Source organism: Stegostoma tigrinum, chromosome 22, assembly GCF_030684315.1.
Source record: "Stegostoma tigrinum isolate sSteTig4 chromosome 22, sSteTig4.hap1, whole genome shotgun sequence".
Classification (NCBI taxonomy): Eukaryota; Metazoa; Chordata; class Chondrichthyes; order Orectolobiformes; family Stegostomatidae; genus Stegostoma; species Stegostoma tigrinum.
Genome location: NC_081375.1, coordinates 9,957,411 through 9,976,233, shown reverse-complemented (window position 1 = coordinate 9,976,233; position 18,823 = coordinate 9,957,411). Strand labels below are relative to the sequence as shown.

Genomic DNA, 18,823 nt, shown 5'->3' with positions numbered 1-18,823 from the left:
GCAAGTATGCTTGGGAACCAACATAGCTAGTTGGGAAGCTATTGGAGAAGAATCTTAGGGATACCATTTGTGCGCATTTGGAAAAGCATGGCCTAATTAGGGATAGTCAACACAACTTTGTGTAGGGCAGTTCATGTCTTACCAACTTTTTTTTGAGAAAGTAAAGAGGGCGATCGATAAGGGTGCTGCAGTGGAATGTGTAGAATGATGTCAAAGAATACAGTGGAATGTAGATTAGTTGCAGATATGGGTGGAGAAACAGCAGGTGGGGTTTAATCCAGGCAAGTGAGAGGCATTGCACTGTGGGAGATGGTATACAGTTAATCGCAGAACCCTTAACAGCATTTACGTACAGAGGAATCTTGGTGTCCTAGTCTATAGCTCCTTTAAATTGAAGTAAATAGGATGTAAAAGAAAGGAGGAAATGATGTTGCAGCTTTATAAAAGTTTGGTTAGTTTGTCCTTAGAATATTGCATTCAGTTCTCACATTACAGGAAGGATGAGGCGGCTTTTGGGAGGGTGCAGAAGAGGTTTACCAGGATGCTGCCTGGATTAGAGGGTATGAGCTATAAAGGAGAGGCTGGATAAACTAGGTTTGTTTCCTCTGGAGCGGCAGAGGCTGAGCAGAGACCCAATAGAAATTTATGAACCAATAAGACGCATAGATAGGGGTGACAGTCAGTCAGAATCTTTTCTCCCCCTAGAGTTGAACTATTTAATACTAGAGGGCATTTATTTAAGGTCAGAGAGGCAAAGTTCAAAGGAGATGAGGGGCAAGTTTATTTTTAACAGTGTAGACATCTGCAAGGTAGTTGTGGAGGCAGATACAACAGGGGCATTTAAGGGGCTTTTAGATAAGCTCATGAGTAAGCAAAGATGATGAAAGGGTATAGACAATCAGCAGGCAGAAGGAATTAGTTTAACTTGGCGTCATGTTCGGCAAAACATAGATTGAAGGGCTGTTCCTGCATTGGACTGTTCTATGTTCTGCATAATTCCTTTTGAAAGATACTCAAAGAAATTTCAGTTTTCTTTCAAAAATAACAGTTTTGCTTATACACACCACAAGACACAGACAAATAGGGCCTTTAAACAAGATCTTGTTCAATCCACTTTATGTACATTCATTTCTAAAGTGCACACATAAAAGGCAATATACAAAAGTCAACCTGTATTAATTTAATTCCGTTCACAAAGCTTTCATTCACGTTACTAATCCCCAAATTCTTTTTTTAAACTTAATTCATGCGATGTGGGCAGCATTGGCTGGCCAGCATTTATTGCTCATCCCTAGTTGCCCTTGAGAAGGTAGTTGTGAGCTGCTTCTTTGAACAGCTGCAGTCTAGCTGCTGTGGGTGGACCCCCAACACTTAGGGACAGAACTGATCTGGCAACCAGCAATGCATTTCCAAGTCAACTGTTCATTATTAAAACCTAAGGCATCTTTTGTATTTTGTACTATGATGCTGCGCTTTTAGATCTCCACTAACCTTTGTTAATATTTTCTTTAAACCCGTTACACGTAAAAGATCTCAATTTCACAGATCTATATTAATGTTCAATAATAAGTGTAGTGTGTTTATACACACCCAACAGGTCTGGAAGCATCTGTGGGGAGAGAAACAGGATTAGCATTTCAAGTCTGATATGACTGTTCTTTGGAACTTTCAGTTTGTAAATCATGTATTTATAAATTCTTGATAATTGTTTTAATTATTTTACTTGGATTAGCAAGAACCTGTCATGCTTGTCTAAGAATTAATCACTGAATATACGTTACAGCCAAATGTCCTTTGCTCTTTTTCAAAAAAGGTCAGGTGACAGGATTCCTCAATTTGTAAAGTTTGCATTGTTTTGACTACAATAATTAAATTCTAATGAGAATTCTGAAATTTATTTTGTTTAGAAACTTGGAAGGGGTACAATCAAGACTACTGTTAATCTGCGCAGTGTCTCCAAATAAGCCGGTATCTTTGTACCTAGTTTTATTAAGACTGTACTTTTAACTTGATTTTTTCATTTTTAAGTACACCTAAAAATTCTGTACCTAAAATGGCGCCGGAAATGGCGACTTTGAGCACTTTTTGCTGTGCACTCATGTATCCCTGTACTTGGAGTACATGTGACAATAAACCTGACTCTAAATTCTAAATAAGCCCTGAACGTTTTCGACCAAAAGTAAACAGGAAAAGTTTCACCTTAGCGCCATCTGGTGACAGCAGTGGATGGATGAATGCATTGTCCTCCACGATAAAACGTATTTATGCATTTATATTTACTGCATATTCCCACAATAATAACTAACACTGCTTTTAAATGCAGTTCAGTTAATGCAATTAAAAGGTGCACATCATATGGTAAGAATTCAGTGGTTATGTCAGAAGGATAAGAAAGTGACCACAGCGAAATCTAAACAAAGACAAAAAAGCCTTTGGTGTCAGTAGCTTCCCTGCTCACATGCTCAATGTCTTGAACCGCGCCAGCAGCCACTTTCAATTTTCTTCAACTTATCTGTTTCTTTTCAATTGAACGCACTGTCAAACAGTAGTTTTGCCAGAAAGGGAGAGAACCTTTTCCAGTGCGTTCAGGACGCAAGCCCGCGATTTATACATCCAGCACAGTCATATGATTTCCATTATGTGCAATAGCAGTGCTTTACAATACATACGTGTAATCAGAAAGAGATGGAACATTTCCTAATTCAAACAAGCCATCATAAATGTGCTCAAATCTTCGTTAAAATTCACCAAACAAATGCAACGTCCACCACCGCAACTCCGGAAAAACACGACGTGAAAGTCGAGTAAAAACGGTAGTTCGGGCATGCTCTTTTTTAAAAAAAAAAGCCCACCATTAAAATAGACGATGAGAGCTATACTTACCTCCTCTACTGTCAGGGGCATGCAAATCCTGAACTCCTTCATCAACATAGTCCTGCCTCGTAAGACCCTTTCCTTCTCAGAAACTCGCAATCTAACTCGGTTTACTGTATTTAGAACGTAGATCCTGCACAGCTTATGGTGTGAAACGAATCAGCCCTTAGCTTCTGCATCAAAACACAATCGAGTCTTCGCTATCTTTCAGGTCCTGAAGTTCAGATCATGTGAATGCAAAGTCGGAATACACAAACAGCTCCCTCGCGAGCATTACTCGCAACTGTATCTTGTTTGACGGAGTGAAACCAAGGAAGAGACCGCTTTCATTCCAGCAGAGTCAGTGGCAAGATAATCTTAAAATGCATTAACCCAATAAAATGTGTTAAATCGCAACGCCACAGCAGGACTTTCTTGTTCCTTCAGTCTTCCCCCTCCCAGATGAAAGCGAAGTCGGCGTATTTCCTGTTTCAGGTAAACCTTACATAACACAGCAAACCAGCCTGGTTTTCACATCAGCTCTCCTCGCAGATCTTGATGGGTATTATGTATCCGATGACACGAACAGTTGTAGCAGAACTCCCTTCAGTTTCGTTCAATGACGGCAGCAGAAAAGAGACTGACTCCATCCAATAGGAACATACTGGGCTGGAAAGTGGAGAATTTAAACAAAATATCACGTCTTTGATACAAAGCGATTGAATTGTTATATGTCCCTTTAGTGGAAATAGTTTCTTGAGTCATTTAATCAGTTAAATACGTGGGTTCTGAATACAACAAGCTTTTTCAGATCTAGGTTCATCCAGTAGATATCTTTAATGCACACTAAATACGTAAACATTGACATGTCTGACATGGATCAAAACAAATTAATATTAGCCTGAAATTTCCTCAACTGATGAGCACTTAAACAGAAATTTGATAACTGTTTTTACTTCATTTAACAAATTATGCAATCTTGAGCAGATTGTTTGACGAAGTACGACTAAAATATCTTCACAGAAACAAATCTGACTGAGCACTCCAAATGTTGAGGTTGGTTGGCTCACCGAGCTGGTTTGTTGTGGGATCAAGGAGAACCATGACTTTGACTGGGACAACACAAAGATCCTGGTACAGGGTAGGCAGAGACAAACACGAGAATTCCTGGAAGCATGGCACTCCACGACACATGCTATTAATAAACACATTGAACTTGACTCCATATACATTCCGCTACGGAAGAAACTCGGAAGTGAGACAATCCATCTCAATGGACCACAGAGTTTAAAAGCCAAGATGGGAAAACACACTGACATTTCATCAGAGGCGACACTGAGGATGTTACCAAGCATGGTAACGAAATGCCTGCAGAACAACAGACCAGCTTGGCCAGCTAACCAACCTCAACACCCACAACCCAAGCTCCAAAATCTACTCCAAAACATTAGACTCCAAATGTTTTGAGTAATCTTGCCACTGAGTTAAGAGAACTGAATTATTCTGGAAACAATTTGAGCAGTTTCCCCATAGGTAAAGGGTAAAGTTGCTACATTTCTACCAGACCATAGGGCTGTTGCCTCCTTAGAGAGATGATTGGTAAAGTTTAAATTGGAATTCACCATGCCTCAGGCAAGATGAGAAGTTGAGAAGGGGATTTTTTAAAATGGTAACCTCAGCTCACGTGGGAATTGAACCCATGCTGTTGGCATCAGCCATCCATGACAAATCAGCCATCCAGCCAACTCAGCTCACCTGCAATGCAGAATTCTTGATTAAATAATCACGATTATTAATAATTATTATTCTTTATTGGTTTAGAATTAGTCTCTCTAATAAAAATTGATAATACAATGAAGGCCTATACTGTCAAAAAACACTGCTGCCATTTGAGAAGCAATTGTACATCACCGATGGTAGTGTATCTACTTTTAACACCTCATAAACAGATTATCTAGGCACTATCGCATTGTTGTTTGTAGAAACTTGTGTGAAAACTGGATGCTATGTTTCTCACAAATTACACTTCAAAAATACAACTTCATTGAATATCTTAATGCATTTTACAGTCAATGAAAAGCATGTATTTAATTTTTGGATTACTGCATAATCAAAGTCATACAAGGTCAAGATTTCAAAACCATTCTCCGCTATCACAAAAGCCTCACTGAAAAAGGATCCTTTAAACTTCTGAACTTGGTCCTGTGCCCACGAACAATTTCAAACAATCTAACATACGCTGGTTTCGACCAATTTTTCCTGTTGACTGCCAAAGTTCAGTCACCCTATCTGCGCTACATTGTTCTTTCTCATATCCCACAATCCTATACACTTAGACCTGTTGAAGACTATCAGCAGCAGTAGCAGAATTGTAGTGCACCATAATATGAAACTTCATGGATAAGTGTATTCCTCATTATCTCAAAATCAACTCAAGGAACTAATCCTGGTTCAAAAAGTAGTGTTAAAAGGCATACCAAGAGCACAACCATGTGAAATAACTCCATGAAGCCAGTGTCCCATCACGAAAGCACCTTTTATTTACATGTGCACAGTGCATGTCACTGATGCAGCTAGTTCAGAGCCGGCTGCTAGAATGAGCAGAATCCCCGACACTCCCGTTTATATCTGTCAGCCAGGACTCCCTGAATGGATCTGGTTAACAGCCCCAATCAAGGAATTCATGCTCTATTAGGCCCACCTATCCGACCTTGTTCCAATCACTAAATCCCTCCCTCTCTAAGTCCTGGGGTGTCAGTCCCTTCTATTTCCTGTAGCTTCTTCTGGGGCAATATCACACCAGTTCCAATTCCTTTGATTTGCTTCAGATACTGGTGGCGTACACTGGACCACAAACCGCCTCTTACATCCAGAGTGTCTCAGCTGTAATTCAATATCTTCAGGTGGTAATGGCGTCGAGGCTGCAACATCTGCCATGTCTATCTTGTCCCCAGAGTTTTCTTCAAAGCAGGGAGAAGAAGAACCCACAGATTCTGACAGCTTTGCTGGATGTTCTGAGGGTTCAGGCATGTTTTACCCCACCCCATTTGTGAGGGTGACGTTATGTGATCCACATGCTTGTTCAGGACTGTCCTTATGACCAGACCTTATGTTGACCATATCTTTTACCCATGCAGGGCCATTCCCTAGTTCTGAAATCCAATTTAGTCCACTTAAGTAAACGGTCTCTGTTGCTTAATGGAGTCTTCTGTAGGGCATTTGATGCCGTTTCACCTCCCCCGACACCCTCCAAAAAAAAAATCAGATTTAACCTGGTGCAGAGTCTTCTCCCCATTAGCAACTGTGCAAGAGCTGTTCCTGTAGTTGTATCAGGGTGAACCAAGAATCAAACAGTAACCAGGTCAGTTTCGTATCGAATGAAGCTGGAGGTTGTTTCTTTCAGTCTCCCTTCAAAGTTTAAAATGCTTTTTCTGCCAGACCATTTGACAATAGATAGTATGGAGCTGTCCTTGCATGCTGAAAGCTGAAGGCCTTAACAAAATACTCAAATTCCCTGCTTGTAAATGATGGCCTGTTGTCTGTGACCAACACCTCTGGGAGGCTGTGTACTGAAAAAGATGCTTGCAGCTTTTCAATTGTTGTCCCCGTGCTTGACAAATTAACTCTATGCATATCCAACCATGCTGAATGGGCATCCACAATGTTATCTGTAGCAAATATTCAGTGTGGAGCTGGAGGAACACAGCAGGCCAAGCAGCGTCAGAAGAGCAGCAGAGTTGATATTTTGGGTTGGGACCCTTCTGAAAAGCTGTGTTCCTCCATGTCCACATTGCTATCTCTGACTCCAGCATCGGCAGTTCTTACTATCTCTATCTATATTTGCCACTTGGCCTCCCAGATGGTGTTCCAAATTGTACCTGTGCAACAGAATAAGACCTGAATTTGATCTGAAGCTATGAGCAGCACAACCCTGTCCTGTTTAAGTAGTCCTAGCAGGGGTTTGTAGTCTGTTATTACAAATTCACATCCACATGCAGGTATTGGTGGAACTTTGTTGCACAAAAGATGACTGCCAAGCCTTCCTTCTCTACTTGGGCGTATTTTTGTTCAGCATCAGCCAAAGTCCGGGAAGCATATGCTATCTGGCGTTCCTTTCTGCTGGGTCACTGGTGAGCCAAAATGACTCCAAAACAATATGGGAAGGCATTGCATGTCAGCATATCTTACTTTGGATTGTACTGTGCCAACACCTTAAATAATGATGGCTGTTGCTTCAGGTCCCTAAATGCTACTTCTAGGCTGAGAGACCATTTCCAAGGCTGATCTTTTTTTAATAACAGATGTAAGGGTGCAAGTACAGAGGCCAAGTTACATATGAATTTACTGCCATAACTCACCAACTCAAGCTACATGCAGACATGGGGTGCCTGGAACATACGTTTTCCCCTCATATATGGCTTACACCTGCCTTAGAGAAATGTTTAAGCACTATGTCCAAATTACCTAGATGCTCTTTGCTGGTGTTCCCGGTTCTTAGCACGTCATCCAGATAAGTGGCAACCTTGTAAAATGTTCTCCATTGTCTGCTGGAAAATGGCGGAGGTTGATGATACCGCAGAAGGCAGTATATTAGTATAAACCCTGATGTATATCAATTGCAGCATACTTCTGGGAATCCTCATCTAATCACTATTGCAGGTACACATGGCTCATGTCCAGCTTTGTGTAGCAGAGTGGTACACCACCCCCAACAACCACCACCAGTTTTGCATACAAGTCCTCTATGCGAGGGAATGGGTATATATCTAGTTGTAAAAAGTGGCTTACCAGTTGCTTGAAATCCCCACAAGGGTGAACACAGCCACTGGGCTTCAAAATCAGTACAACCAGTGCTGCCCATTCTGCACACTGTACTAGTTTGATGATTCCTTCACTTTCCAGCCTCCTGATTTTTGCCTCTACTTTTGCATGGAAGGTTAATGGCACTGGGAGGGCCTTACAGAATCACGCAAATGCTTTTTGGTCAATGTACATAATGGCCTTGGCCCCTCTGAAAGCCCTTAGACATTTCTGGAAGACATTCTGGTATTTAATTTAGGCTTCACTCATGCAGCCATTTTCTAAATTGAAAAATGCTAAGCTAATCAAGTTGAATCTTACTCAACTAATTTCACCCCATCAAGCTTGGGCCTGAGCCTTTTACTACAATCAGTGACAACTGAATCAGCTCCTGCTCACGACAGACCATAAGCAAAGTTGTAGCCTTAATCGATACATTCTCTACCTAATCTAGTTCTTACACAAACGTAATGGTTGGAGTCCAGGGCAAATTTTGGAAAAGACTGGTTCCACAATCACTGATACAGCTGGCCGGTAATGACATCGAACTGGATGGCCATTTCACCTGACATTTGGTTTAATTGGCTCTGATTTGGATGTTGCTAAGCAAGATAACTGCCCTAAACCAGATGTAGGTGGACTTCCCAAGGAGCACACTCTCCTGGATACTGGTCGATGAAATCTCTTCCTCAATTTGGGCACAGTGGGAAATTTTTGCTATCTCAAGTCTGCAGACTGGCAACAAGTACAACGGCCTACCGGTCTGGATCCTCGAAAAAATTTTAACTGTTTAACTGCTGAAGCTAGGTATTGTTTTGGGGTTTTCCTGTGGGCTGACATAGAGTAATTCTGTTTAGAATATGCCCCGAGTGATACTATGCAACTGCTTTCACCCAAATCGGGCTCCCCGAGCTTAGCCGGCCTGGCAAGGGTGTCCACATCTGCCAGAATACCCAGTAACTAATAAGTGCCACTTGCTGCAGTTTCTATTGACAAAGCCAATTGTACTGCCTGTTTGAAGTTCAGTTGAGATTCAGCTATTAGCTGCTTTTGCATGGTCATATAATGAATTGCACATACTTAACAGACTCTCAGCATCTCACTTAGCGTTTAACCAAAATCACAAGCCTCTGCCTGTCATCTTAACCCCGTTAAAAACCCGGATACCCCTGGTTCTCGAACTGCCAAGTAAAATTGACAGCTTCTCAGAATTAGGAGGCTTGGGGTTGTGATACTTCTTACTAAATCTGTCAACTTGAAAGGTTTTAGTATCTGGTGCCTCAGGGAAAGTTATGTTCCTAATAACCGAAAAAGATGTGGGCCCATGAGCTGTTTGGAAATTGTTCATTGGTTTTCATTTACACCAATGTCATTTTCCCAGAAAAGATAATGCAGTCTTTCCATATACTAGGCCGTTGTCAGCAGGATTAAATGAATCAAGCTTCCCAAATAGCGGCATGATGCCAGAAATGCTCACCCTAACTTGGCTCAGTGGTTAGCACGGCTGCCTCACAACGCTCAGGCCCCGGGTTCACTTCCACCTTCGGGTGACTGTCTGTGTGGAATTTGCACGTTCTCCACCGTCCGTGTGGGTTTCCTCAAGGTGCTTTGATTTCCTCTCACAATCCAAGGATGCGCATGCTAGGCGGATTGGCCATGCTAAATTGCCCATAGTGTTCAGGAATGTCTAGATTAGGTGGGTTATAGGGGGAATGTGTCTGGAGTGGAAGGGGGTATGCTCTGAGTGTCGGCGTGAACTTATTGGGTTGAAGGGCCTGTTTCCACACTGTAGGGATTCTATGAATTCAAAGACGATTTTTGCAAGTGTCTCTCTTCAGGGGTGTGTTTTTCTTTTACAGAGTTAATTCAATGGTGACAAAGGTTGGTATCCTGTCACCCGTTACTTACACATGCATAGTGGATGACATTGACCCAGCACAATCAGAACTGGCTCCTAAACTGAACAGAACACCTGACAATCCTGTTTATATCTGTCAGCTAGGACTCCATGATTGGCCCCAATCAGTGAGCTCATATTTTATGAGGTCCTTCTTATTGACCTCATTCCAATCATTATACCATGCATACCAAAAATATGGTACCAACCTGGATCAAATCAAATCCAAAATGGTAGACAGGAAAGACATGATCCACTATCACTCGTATCCTTACATACAGATGAGGAAGGACACCACTTTGATTGGGACAACACATCCATCCTAGGACAAGCCAAACAGAGACACGCACGAGAATTCCTAGAAGCATGGCATTCCAACTGGAACTCCATCAACAAACACGTTGATTTGGAGCCCATCTACCATCCTCTGAGAAAAAGAACAGGAAATGACATCACCAACACAAGGAAACCTAAACAGATAAATAGAAAGCGGGACATAACACCAGTGCTTCACCGGAGGCTCACTGACCATGTTACCTAGAATGGTGACGAAACGTCTGAAAACGAACCTTCCAGCTCAGCGAGCAAACTCACATCCAGAACCTCAACCCGAGCTACAAATCTTCTCAAAACTAGCCAGAATTATGGGTGTATGTGCTGCTCCTTTTTAGGTTTATTTCCAGTACTGGAGGTGATTTTCTCTCTTTCGTGGAGCAGTAATTACTGTTTTACATATGTTTCTGATTGCTTTTGGAACTTTAAAAAATAAAAAAAATACTTTAAACAGGACGACAGTTACAACATTTAAAAGGCATCTGGATGGGTACATGAATCAGAAGTGTTAACTAGATATGGGCCAAATGCTGGCACATGGAACGAGATCATTTTAAGATATTTGGTCAGCACAGATGAGTTGGACTAAAGGGTTTGTTTTCACGCCATATAACACAAAAACACAGTAAAATCTGCATTGTAAACATCAGAAGCAGCACTCTCTCAACAAAGTTATGCAAGCTGACAATATTCACATCAGATCAAAACTATACAAAAACCAAAAGAAATGCAGATGCTGTAAATCAAGATCTAAAACAAAGCTGCTGGAAAAGCTCAGCAGGTCTGGCAGCATCTCTGAAGGAGAAATTACAGTTAATGTTTCTGGTCTGGTGGCCCTTTGTCAGAATGTTTTGAGGAAGGGTCACGAAACATTAACTCTGCTTTCTCCGCCTTCGCAGATGCTGCCAGACCTGCTGAGCTTTTCCAGCAACTTTGTTTTTGTTCTCAGATCAAAACTATGCTGTCCTATCATATTCAGTCATGAATAGTGCTGTATAACTAAATAATTAGCCAGACAAAAAGACTCCATTTATATCCTCATCTTCAATTATCACAGATGAGTGAAAAAGACAAGAATGAAACATCTGCCTCAATCTTCAATCAGAAGAGTTGAGTGGACTAGCCACCTGGGCACCTCCTGAGGTCCCAGCATTTGGGACACCAATCTTCAATCAGCTCAACTTAGATCATATTAGAACATAGAAAAGTACAGCACAGTACAGGCCCTTCGGCCCACGATGTCGTGCCATGGAATAATGCTACTCCAAAACTAAAATAACCTAACCTACATTCCCCTCAATTCACTGCTGTCCATGTGCATGTCCAGCACTCGCTTAAATGTCACTAATGGCTCTGCTTCCACGACTACCACTGGTAAACCAGTCCATGCACTCACAACTCTCTGGGTGAAGAACCTCCCTCTGACGTCTCCTTTATACCTTCCTCCTAACACCTTCAAACTATGACCTCTCGTGGCAGTCAATCCTGCCCTGGGGAAAAGTCTCTGGCTATCAACTCTATCCATGCCTCTCATTACCTTGTACACCTATTATATCAAGAAATGGCCGAAGGTGTGGGACACAGCCAGCCCCAACAACATTCTAGCTGCAATACGCAGGATTTGTGCAACAGATCACATGAATTCCTCAGGATTGTATTGTGGGGACCACCCTTCCTTCAAAGATCATCATAAGTCACAAATCACAATCTTGATGATTGAAATTCAGTTCCTTTTGCAACTTTTCACATAACCCATCTTATCCTGTGCTACATTCAGAAAAGCTCAGACAATATTTAAGCTAGGGCTGAGAAGTGTATTGTAACATCCACATCGCAGAAGCATCTGGCAATAAATATTTCCAACAAGGTGGAATTTAACCACCTTTACATTACATTCAGAAGCATTGGCATGATTGAAGACATCTATCAATAGCTTCTTGGAGATAATCATTGCTCAGGAACTCAAGTGCTACACACCTTAATAGCAACATGTAATATCTACAAGGTCCACTGCTTTACTGCAACAAATCATCATGGTCCTTCGATGACAGACATGGATTTTGATTCAAGGGCACTAATGAGGGAAAACGTGAGCACTACTCCGATTGGGACAATTGCAGCCAAGGTGGGATCAGGGTTTTGGTGAATCATGTAACTAGGATTGTAGTGAGTATATTGAACTAAATAGTGGAGGAAAAGGGTCATATGAGGGACACGGTGATTCCAAGGGAAACAAGAGGTTATGAAAGCAAGGCAGCAATGTGGTTAATAATAACCAGAATGTGACAGGAAGAGACAAAGCCACAAACTTAAAAAATGCATCACAGAATAAGACTGGAGATTGGAAATAGAAACATACCATCTTATCTCAATGTGTGCACCATTTGGGACAAAACTAATGAATTGCTAGGACAGATTGAAATCATTTCTTTTTTCACTTTCGGGACATGGCTATTGCTGACAGAGCCAGCACTTATTGGCCATTCCTAGTTGTGCATGCAGAGGTGGTGCTGAGCTACACTCTTGAAATGCTGAAGTCCATTTCCTGTAGCCAAAGTCAAAATGCTGTTAGTGAGGGAGTTCCAGGATTTTTGCTTTACGACAGTGAAGTCTCAATGGTCAGTGGCTTGGAAGGAAATTTGCAGGTGGTGGCACTCCCAAGTAAGTGTTTACCAATGTCCGTCAAGAAGGTAGTGGTCATGGGTTTATACGCCCTGATAGCCATCACAGAGATATGATTACAGGGTGACCAAGGGCAGGACCCTGGATATTGATGGGTACCTGACGTTTCACAAAACTGGAAGCAAGGAAAGTGGTAAAGTAAGTTTCAATTAAAGGTGTCATTAATGCAGTAATGAGAGATGATCTTAGCTCAAAAGGGTTGGAGACAGAATCAGTTTGGGTAGAGATAAAATGTAGTGAAGAGTATGAGATCACTTGTGTAGTTTTAGCCCCCCTATAGTAGTTACACTGCAGGACACAGCACAAGCAAGAGATTAGTGGGGCATTTAAGTAAGGTACCACACTAATCATGAGTGACTTTAATCTTGATGTAGGAAGGGAAAATCAGATTGGCAAAGGTAGCCCAGAGAAAGTACTTCCTAGAGTGTATATTCAGGACAATTTCTTTGACCTGTATGTTCTACAGTAGGCCAGGGAGCTCGCTATTTTAGACCTGATGGGGAGATGATAATAACAGTCTCACTGTTACAAAGCATTTCAATGACAAAAATTGTAACATGATAGACGTTTATATCCAGTTTGAAGGGGAGAGGTGCAAGTCAAAGACAAGAGTTTTAAATTCAAATTAAGGTAATTATAAAGATAAGACAACAGTAATAGGAAAAGTATACGAGGAAACTTGGTTAAAGCGCAGAATGATGCAGTTGCAAACTTTTAAATAGATATTTAATAAGACAGAGTAAGGATTTATCCCAGTAAGAAAACAAGGTTCTTTGAGAAGTATGTGTCACCTGTGGTTAAAGAAAGAAGTTAAGGTTAAGGAAATTATTCTTAAAGATTGAAAGAAAGACTGTACAATCTGTAAATATTAGTAGTAGACCAGATGTGGTGGTCAAAGTTTAAGAATCAGCTAAAAAATATAAAATATTTAAAACAGGGAGATTGTAGAATACAAATGAAAGCTTGGCAGTAATGAAGAAAAATATTAAGAGTTTCTATTGTACTTAAAGTAAGAGTAACAAAAGCTAATGCTGAACCCCGAGAGAGCAAGTCTGGAGATGTGATCATGGAAAAGGAAGAAATGGCAGAGACAATAAACAGGTATTTTGTATTTGCCTTCAGTATCAATGACGAAGTAAACTTCCAAAGATACTTAAAATCAATAAGTGCATGAGAAAGAAGAAATTTAAACAATCACCACCAGGTAAAAGGCGCTAGAAAAACTACTGGATAAATAGGCTGGCAAATCCCCAGGACGACACTGTCTGTGTCCCAGGGCCTTTGAAAAAACCTGCTGCAGAGATAGTAGATACGTTTGCTATAGTTTCCAAAATTCTTTAGATTCTTGGAGGGTACAAGTGAAAAATAGCCAACACACCTTTATTCAAGAATGGAAAGAGACAGACAGCAGAATACTGTCAGCAAGTTGGCAGAATATCTGTCATAGGCATTCCATGTAATTTTTCCCATACTGTGCCATGACAGACTTCCATGCACGATGGTAGTTTCTACAAGTAGAAACCAATGCGTCAAACCTGCCAATTGGTGTGCACAATCACTGTCCCAATTGGTGTGTGCAGATCTACCTAGTGGCTGCATGGCCTTTGAAGTAATGTTGGTCATGGGGAAGGTGGGCCATTAAAGTATATTCAAGATAGAGACAGAGAGATTTTTAATCAGTAAGGAAAACAAGGGTTATTGGGAAAGGAAGGAAAACAAGTTGAGGATTATCAGCTTTCATTGAAAGGCAGAAAAAAAACATCATGGGCTGAAAGGCCTACTTCTGCTCCTATCTTATGGCCTTACCATCACCTTCTCAACATCAATTCAGAATTGGCAATAAGTTGCACTTGCCAGAAATATATGAATATATTGCAAAAATGAGATGGCTTTTGAGAACCCAGTGATAGCTCAGTATGGAGTGACAACTTTACACTGGCAAATTCCAAAATAACCGTGAACAGTACTGCGACCCAACAACCTGCACGTCAATTGATTCATGTAGCGAAAATGTAGCTTTCAGTAACATCCAATCTGTAGAGTAGGTGCTGTACAGCTCCGATCATTTAAAGCATCGTTTCCAAGTTAGCTGTAGTTCTGTTCGTTGACTGTACGTCATTAAGCACAGTAAGAGAATACAAGCTCCTGTAAATACAGTATAATCGGAAACAAAATAATGAACATTAGAAAATACCAACGATCAGTTTTGCGTCATTTAACCCGTTGAATTTTTTAGTTAATGACATCCATCGTAAAGATGGCCCTGGTTTGTCAATGTGCCAAGATATGAATCGGAAGCATCCCAAATGAACAAAAACTACCTCAGAAAATGAAATTATGGGACAACCAAAAATAAGCGCCTCACTGAAAACTTTCATCATACTGTCCAGTTTGAAGATTGAAACATTAACAAAACCTTCCCTCAGCTTTCCAGGCATCAAGTTGCGACCTCAAGAAAAAGATAAAGTTCGCACTTTGCCTACTATCTTTAAAAGTCCGAGTGAGAAGGGCAGACCAACAAAGGCCCTCAAGTCGACGGCGTCTGACCTCCTCGAGATTCACATCACCTCAAAACTTACTGCACTGGGAAAATGGAAGGTGAATCTAACTGAGACGAAAAATACTTTTATTGCTACATAAAATGTGAAGATAAACCAAAACAACCTCTGCACGAGACAACCTCCATCGCGTTGTGGATCGAACTCTCACATGCTCCGTTACCGCCTCACTCAGCCCTTTCCCGACCGCGACCGTCTTAATCTCGCGACAGAATGAGCCAGCTGTAGGGGGCGGGAGGGCGGGCAGAGGCGAGACGGGGCGGGGCTAGGGTTATCGCGTCGCACATGAGGGCGGGATTGATATCTGCACGTGACGCAGTCTGTCGTCGTACTTTCGGGGAGTGGGAGGGGACGGTCGTCGTTGGGAAGAAACGCCAATTTGGGGGCGTGGTTTGTGGCGCCGCCGTGGGGGAGGGGCTGGCGTGCAGACGGCGTGCTCCTTCCGGCGGTTACTGGGTTACGCTGGTTTGGGAGGTTGTGGTTGAGGCCTGCGTTGGTGTGCGTGTGTTATAATCCGTTCTTTCAATTCAGAACCAAAGGCAAACGGCGTGAGCCGGTTGAGACGAAGGATAAAAGGTGTATTCGAGGTCAACATCAATCGGCTTGTTAAAATGGCGGAGGGAGCCGAAAGAGCTGATGGCAGGATTGTGAAAATGGAGATGGATTATAGCTCCACGGTAGACCAGCAGCTCCCGGAGTGCCAAAAAATGGCTCAAGTAAGTAAAATGTACTTCTCGTAGTCACTGAGTCATGCGGCTCCATTGATCAGACTCAGCTAGGCCCTCACAGATGGTAGGCCTCATTCATCGAGCTGGCTGAAGAAACAATTAGATTTGAACGCCTTGTTAAGTATTTCTTTGATAGCTACACGAAGGTGCGGAAAATCTGGAAGTAGTTAACGTTTAAAATTTTTATGTCGGTGTACTGTTGTGAGAAACCGCTGCATTCGATATTGAAGCGAGCATTTGATATGTGTAGTGTTTTGAGATAGTTTACTAGATCACGTATCAGTCTATATAAGTTCATAAGATATGGAGCAGAATTAGGCCATTCGATCATGGCTAATATACGCCTCACCCCCATTTTCTCCCGAAAAATCCTTCAACCCCATACCAATTAAAAATCTGTCTAAATCCTTGCATTTACTCATTGTCTCAGCATTCACCACACTTTGAGGTGGCGAATTCCACAGATTCACAATTCTTTGGGAGAAGAAGTTTCTCCTCAACTGTGCTTTAAATTTGTTACCCCTTATCCTGAGACTATGACCCCTCATCCGAGAATGCCCCACAAGAGGAAGCATCTGCTCCACGTCAGTTTTATTGATACCTTTTGTCATCTTGAATACCACAATTTGATCTCCTTTCATTCTTCTAAATTCTAGAGAGTGTAGGCCTAAATTGTTCAATCTCTCTTAACATGGCAGACCCTGAATCTCTGGGAACAATCTACTGAACCTCCTGTGAGTTGCATCCAATGTCACCACATGCTTCTTCAAATAAGCGGACAAAAACTCTGCACAATACTCCAGGTGCAGTTTCATCAATGCCTTGTGTAGTTGCAACAATACTTCATTGCCTTTATATTTTATTCCTTCAACTAAAAAAGCCAAAATTCCATATGCTTTCTTTATTATTTGCTGTACCTGCATGCTAATTTTCTGTGACTCATGAACAAGGACATCCAGATCCCTCTGCATCAGAACACCCTGAAGTGTCTCCCCATTTAGATAACAGATCACCTCCCACTTTTCTGACTAAAATGCATGACCACACATTTAGCCACATGAAAATACATCTGACACATTTTGGCCCACTCTCCTAACCTGTCTATGTCCATTTGTAAAGTTCTTATTTCCTCGTTGCAGTTTACCGTCCTGCCTGTTTTTGTCGGCCACAAATTTGGCTATAGAGCCTTCTATTCCTGTATCTAAGTTGTTCATGTAGGTTGTAAACAGTTGGTGTCCACAGACCGAACACTGTGGCACCCACTAGTAACTTTCTGCCACCCAGAAAAAAAAACCCATTTATCCTGACTCTGTCTTCTGTCCATCAGTCAGTCACCTGTCCAAACTTATAAATTACTCCTAATCCCATATGATCCAAGCTTGTGAATTAACTTTGGTGCGGCACCAAATCAAATGCCTTCGGAAAGTCCAGAAATATTGCATCTATGGCATCCTCACTATCCAATTTGCTGTTACATCTTTGAAGAAGTCTCGCAAATTAGTTAAACCTGATTTGGCCTTCATAAAACCATGCTGACTCTGGATAGCATTTTGACGTTTTCAAATGTCCTGGTATTGCTACCTTGATATTTTATGTTAACACTTTGCCAACAACAGATGTTAAAGTAACTGGTCTGTCATTTCCTATGTTGCCTCCCTTCCTTTTTGAATAAGGGGGTTAGTTAGCATTTTTCCAATCCACTGGAACCTTTACCACATTGACTAGGTTGATTCTGGAGTTGAGGGGGTTGGCTTATGAGGAGAGACTGAGTATATTGGGATTATATTCATTGAAATTCAGAAGATTGAGGCGGAATCTTTATAGAAACATATAAAATTATGAAGGGAATAGATAAGATAGAAGTAGAGAGAATGTTCCCACTGGCAGGTGAAGCTAGGACAAGAGGGCATAGCCTCAAGATTAGAGGGAGCAGATTTAGGACTGAAGTGAGAAGGAAGTTCTTCACTCAAAGGGTTGTTAATCAATGGAATTCCTTGCCCAGTGAAGTAGTTGATGCTACTTCAGTAAACGTTTATAAAGCTAAGGTAGATTTTTTTTGAACAATAAAGCAATTAATGGATAAGGTGAGAATGTGGGTAAGTGGATCTGAATCCACGAAAAGATCAGCCATGATCTTATTGAATGGCGGAGCAGTCTTAAAGGGCCATACGGCCTACTCCTGCTCCTAGCTCTTAAGTTCTTGTGTGTCCAGGGAATTCTGGAATATTGTAACCAATGGATCGACTATCTCTGTTGCCACTTCTTTTAATATCCTAGGATGTTGGTCATTAGGCCTGGGGCACTTGTCTGCCCTCAATCCTAATAGTTTGCTGAGTACCTTTTCCCTATCGATGTTGTTTTTTCTAAGTTCTACCCTTTTGATTGTCTCTGACTTGCCTGTTCCAATACGAGTGGTATTATTGTCTTCTATTGTGAAAACTGAGGCAAAGCATTGATTTAGCATCTCTGCCATTTCACTGTTCCCCATTGTTAACTCCAGTTTCATCTTCTAAGGGACCAACATTCACCTTAGCGACTCTTTTCCCTCTTGTATACCTATAAAAGCTTTTGCTTTTCTTTTTGATAGTTTGTGCTAGTTTTCGTTTGTAAGCTACCTCAGGTTTTTTTTATTAATGTTTTAGTATCCCTTTGTTTAAGTTTGAAAGTTTCCCAACCCTCCTGCCTGCTACTGGACTTTGCAATATGGTATACTTTAGTTTTTGGCTCTATATTGTCCTTGACCTCCTTGTGTAACCATGAATGTGTTCGCACATGCGCACAGTTTAGTTGTATGGAAGTGGGCGGTTCCCTAAACAACTACCACAGTTCATCCGTTGTCTTAACTGTACACCGTCCCACTTATCTGCTCAGGCCAAAGCTTTCTTCATGCCTATGTACATTCTTTTTGTTTAATTCCAGAACGCTATTGTAGGACTGCACTTTCTCTGAATACAAACTTCAGTTTGGATTCA

General features: G+C 41.5%; 2 protein-coding genes across 2 annotated transcripts in view; one reads left to right on the top strand and one right to left on the bottom strand.

The window, feature by feature from the left end:
* The window catches only part of LOC125463510 (cytoplasmic phosphatidylinositol transfer protein 1-like), a 302,267-nt gene extending 286,944 nt beyond the window's left edge, over positions 1-15,323 (bottom strand). Inside the window, exons 1-2 of the mRNA XM_048554830.2 lie at positions 15,230-15,323; positions 2,884-3,522 (exon numbers count right to left, since the gene is read on the bottom strand). Coding sequence (XP_048410787.1) covers positions 2,884-2,931 — 48 coding nt within the window. The 5' untranslated portion in view covers positions 2,932-3,522; positions 15,230-15,323. The remainder of the gene's footprint in view (positions 1-2,883; positions 3,523-15,229) is intronic.
* Positions 15,324-15,537: 214 nt separating this feature from the next.
* Positions 15,538-18,823, top strand: part of psmd12 (proteasome 26S subunit, non-ATPase 12) — a 38,334-nt gene continuing 35,048 nt past the window's right edge. The window contains exon 1 of the mRNA XM_048554828.2: positions 15,538-15,839. Within this exon, the coding sequence (XP_048410785.1) occupies positions 15,735-15,839 (105 nt within the window). The 5' untranslated portion in view covers positions 15,538-15,734. The remainder of the gene's footprint in view (positions 15,840-18,823) is intronic.